We start from the raw sequence: 2,500 nt of genomic DNA on the forward strand, positions 1-2,500 counted from the left end.
TGTTCTCTTCTCTGATTGGTGGTCGTTTCTTCTGTTCTGTTCTCTGATTGGTGGTCGTTTCTTCTGTTCTGTTCTCTGATTGGTGGTCGTTTCTTCTGTACTGTTCTCTAATTGGTGGTCGTTTCTTCTGTTCTGATCTCTGATTGGTGGCCATTTCTTCTGTTCTATTCTCTGATTGGTGGTCTTTTCTTCTGTTCTGATCTCTGATTGGTGGCCATTTCTCCTGTTCTGTTCTCTGATTAGTGGCCGTTTCTTCTGTTATGTTCTCCGATTGGCGGTTGTTTCTTCTGTTCTGATCTCTGATTGGTTGCCGTTTCTTCTGCTCTGTTCTCTGATTGGTGGACGTTTCTTCTGTTCTCTTCTCTGATTGGTGGCCGTTTCTTCTGTACTATTCTCTGATTGGTGGCCATTTCTTCTGTTCTGTTATCTGATTGGGGCCGTTTCTTCTGTTATGTTCTCTGATTGGTGGCCGTTTCTTCTATTCTGTTATCTGATTGGTGGCCGTTTCTTCTGTTCTGTCCTCTGATTGGTGGCAGTTTCTTCTATTCTGTTCTCTGATTGGTGGCCGTTTCTTCTATTCTGTTCTATGATTGGTGGGCGTTTCTTCTATTCTGTTCTCTGATTGGTGGCCGTTTCTTCTATTCTGTTCTCTGTATGGTGGCCATTTCTTCTGTTCTATTCTCTGATTGGTGGCCGTTTCTTCTGTTATGTTCTCTGATTGGTGGACGTTTCCTCTGTTCTGTCCTCTGATTGGTGGCCGTTTCTTCTAATCTGTTCTCTGATTGGTGGCCGTTTCTTCTATTCTGTTCTCTGATTGGTGGACGTTTCTTCTATTCTGTTCTCTGATTGGTGGATGTTTCTTCTATTCTGTTCTCTGATTGGTGGCCGTTTCTTCTGTTATGTTCTCTGATTGGTGGTCGTTTCCTCTGTTCTGTCCTCTGATTGGTGGTCGTCTCTTCTGTTCTGTTCTCTGATTGGTGGCCATTTCTTCTATTCTGTTCTCTGATTGGTGGCCGTTTCTTCTATTCTGTTCTCTGATTGGTGGACGTTTCTTCTATTCTGTTCTCTGATTGGTGGCCATTTCTTCTATTCTGTTCTCTGATTGGTGGCCTTTTCTTCTGTTTTGTTCTCTAATTGGTGGCCGTTTCTTCTGTTCTGTCCTCTGATTGGTGGCTGTTTCTTCTGTTCTGTCCTCTGATTGGTGGCTGTTTCTTCTGTTCTGTCCTCTGATTGGTGACTGTTTCTTCTATTCTGTTCTCTGATTGGTGGCTGTTTCTTCTGTTCTGTCCTCTGATTGGTGGCAGTTTCTTCTGTTCTGTCCTCTGATTGGTGGCTGTTTCTTCTGTTCTGTCCTCTGATTGGTGGCTGTTTCTTCTATTCTGTTCTCTGATTGGTGGCTGTTTCTTCTATTCTGTTCTCTGATTGGTGGCTGTTTCTTCTATTCTGTTCTCTGATTGGTGGCTGTTTCTTCTATTCTGTCCTCTGATTGGTGGCTGTTTCTTCTATTCTGTTCTCTGATTGGTGGACGTTTCTTCTGTTCTGTCCTCTGATTGGTGGCTGTTTCTTCTATTCTGTTCTCTGATTGGTGGCTGTTTCTTCTGTTCTGTCCTCTGATTGGTGGCTGTTTCTTCTGTTCTGTCCTCTGATTGGTGGCTGTTTCTTCTGTTCTGTCCTCTGATTGGTGGCTGTTTCTTCTGTTCTGTCCTCTGATTGGTGGTCGTCTCTTCTGTTCTGTTCTCTGATTGGTGGGTGTTTCTACTGTTCTGTTCTCTGATTGGTGGCCGTTTCTTCTGTTATGTTCTCTGATTGGTGGCTATTTCTTCTGTTCTGTCCTCTGATTGGTGGTCGTCTCTTCTGTTCTGTTCTCTGATTGGTGGCCGTTTCTTCTGTTCTGTCCTCTGATTGGTGGCCGTTTCTTTTATTCTGTTCTCTGATTGGTGGTACAGAGATTGGTGGCAGTTTCTTCTGTTATGTTCTCTGATTGGTGGCCGTTTCTTCTGTTCTGTCCTCTGATTGGTGGCCGTTTCTTCTATTCTGTTCTTTGATTGGTGGCCATTTCTTCTATTCTGTTCTCTGATTGGTGGCAGTTTCTTCTGTTCTGTTCTCTGATTGGTGGCCGTTTCTTCTGTTATGTTCTCTGATTGGTGGCAGTTTCTTCTGTTCTGTCCTCTGATTGGTGGCCGTTTCTTCTATTCTGTTCTCTGATTGGTGGTCGTCTCTTCTGTTCTGTTCTCTAATTGGTGGCTGTTTCTTCTGTTCTGTCCTCTGATTGGTGGCCGTTTCTTCTATTCTGTTCTCTGATTGGTGGTACAGAGATTGGTGGCAGTTTCTTCTGTTCTGTTCTCTGATTGGTGGCCGTTTCTTCTGTTATGTTCTCTGATTGGTGGTCGTTTCCTCTGTTCTGTCCTCTGATTGGTGGCCGTTTCTTCTATTCTGTTCTCTGATTGGTGGCTGTTTCTTTCTATTCTGTTCTCTGATTGGTGGACGTTTCTTCTATTCT

The 2,500-nt window shown here is 43.8% G+C and overlaps 2 protein-coding genes across 2 annotated transcripts in view; both read right to left on the reverse strand.

Annotated features, from left to right (window-relative positions):
* The window catches only part of LOC137648353 (trichohyalin-like), a 7,849-nt gene extending 6,864 nt beyond the window's left edge, over positions 1-985 (reverse strand). Inside the window, exons 1-2 of the mRNA XM_068381282.1 lie at positions 887-985; positions 1-331 (exon numbers count right to left, since the gene is read on the reverse strand). The exon at positions 1-331 is cut by the window's left edge and continues 309 nt beyond it. Of these exons, the coding sequence (XP_068237383.1) occupies positions 1-331; positions 887-985 (430 nt within the window). The remainder of the gene's footprint in view (positions 332-886) is intronic.
* A 1,076-nt stretch (positions 986-2,061) lies between these two features.
* The window catches only part of LOC137648354 (trichohyalin-like), a 23,839-nt gene continuing 23,400 nt past the window's right edge, over positions 2,062-2,500 (reverse strand). The window contains exon 6 of the mRNA XM_068381283.1: positions 2,062-2,297. Coding sequence (XP_068237384.1) covers positions 2,062-2,297 — 236 coding nt within the window. The remainder of the gene's footprint in view (positions 2,298-2,500) is intronic.

The sequence above is a fragment of the Palaemon carinicauda genome, chromosome 10 (genome assembly GCF_036898095.1).
Source record: "Palaemon carinicauda isolate YSFRI2023 chromosome 10, ASM3689809v2, whole genome shotgun sequence".
NCBI lineage: Eukaryota > Metazoa > Arthropoda > Malacostraca > Decapoda > Palaemonidae > Palaemon > Palaemon carinicauda.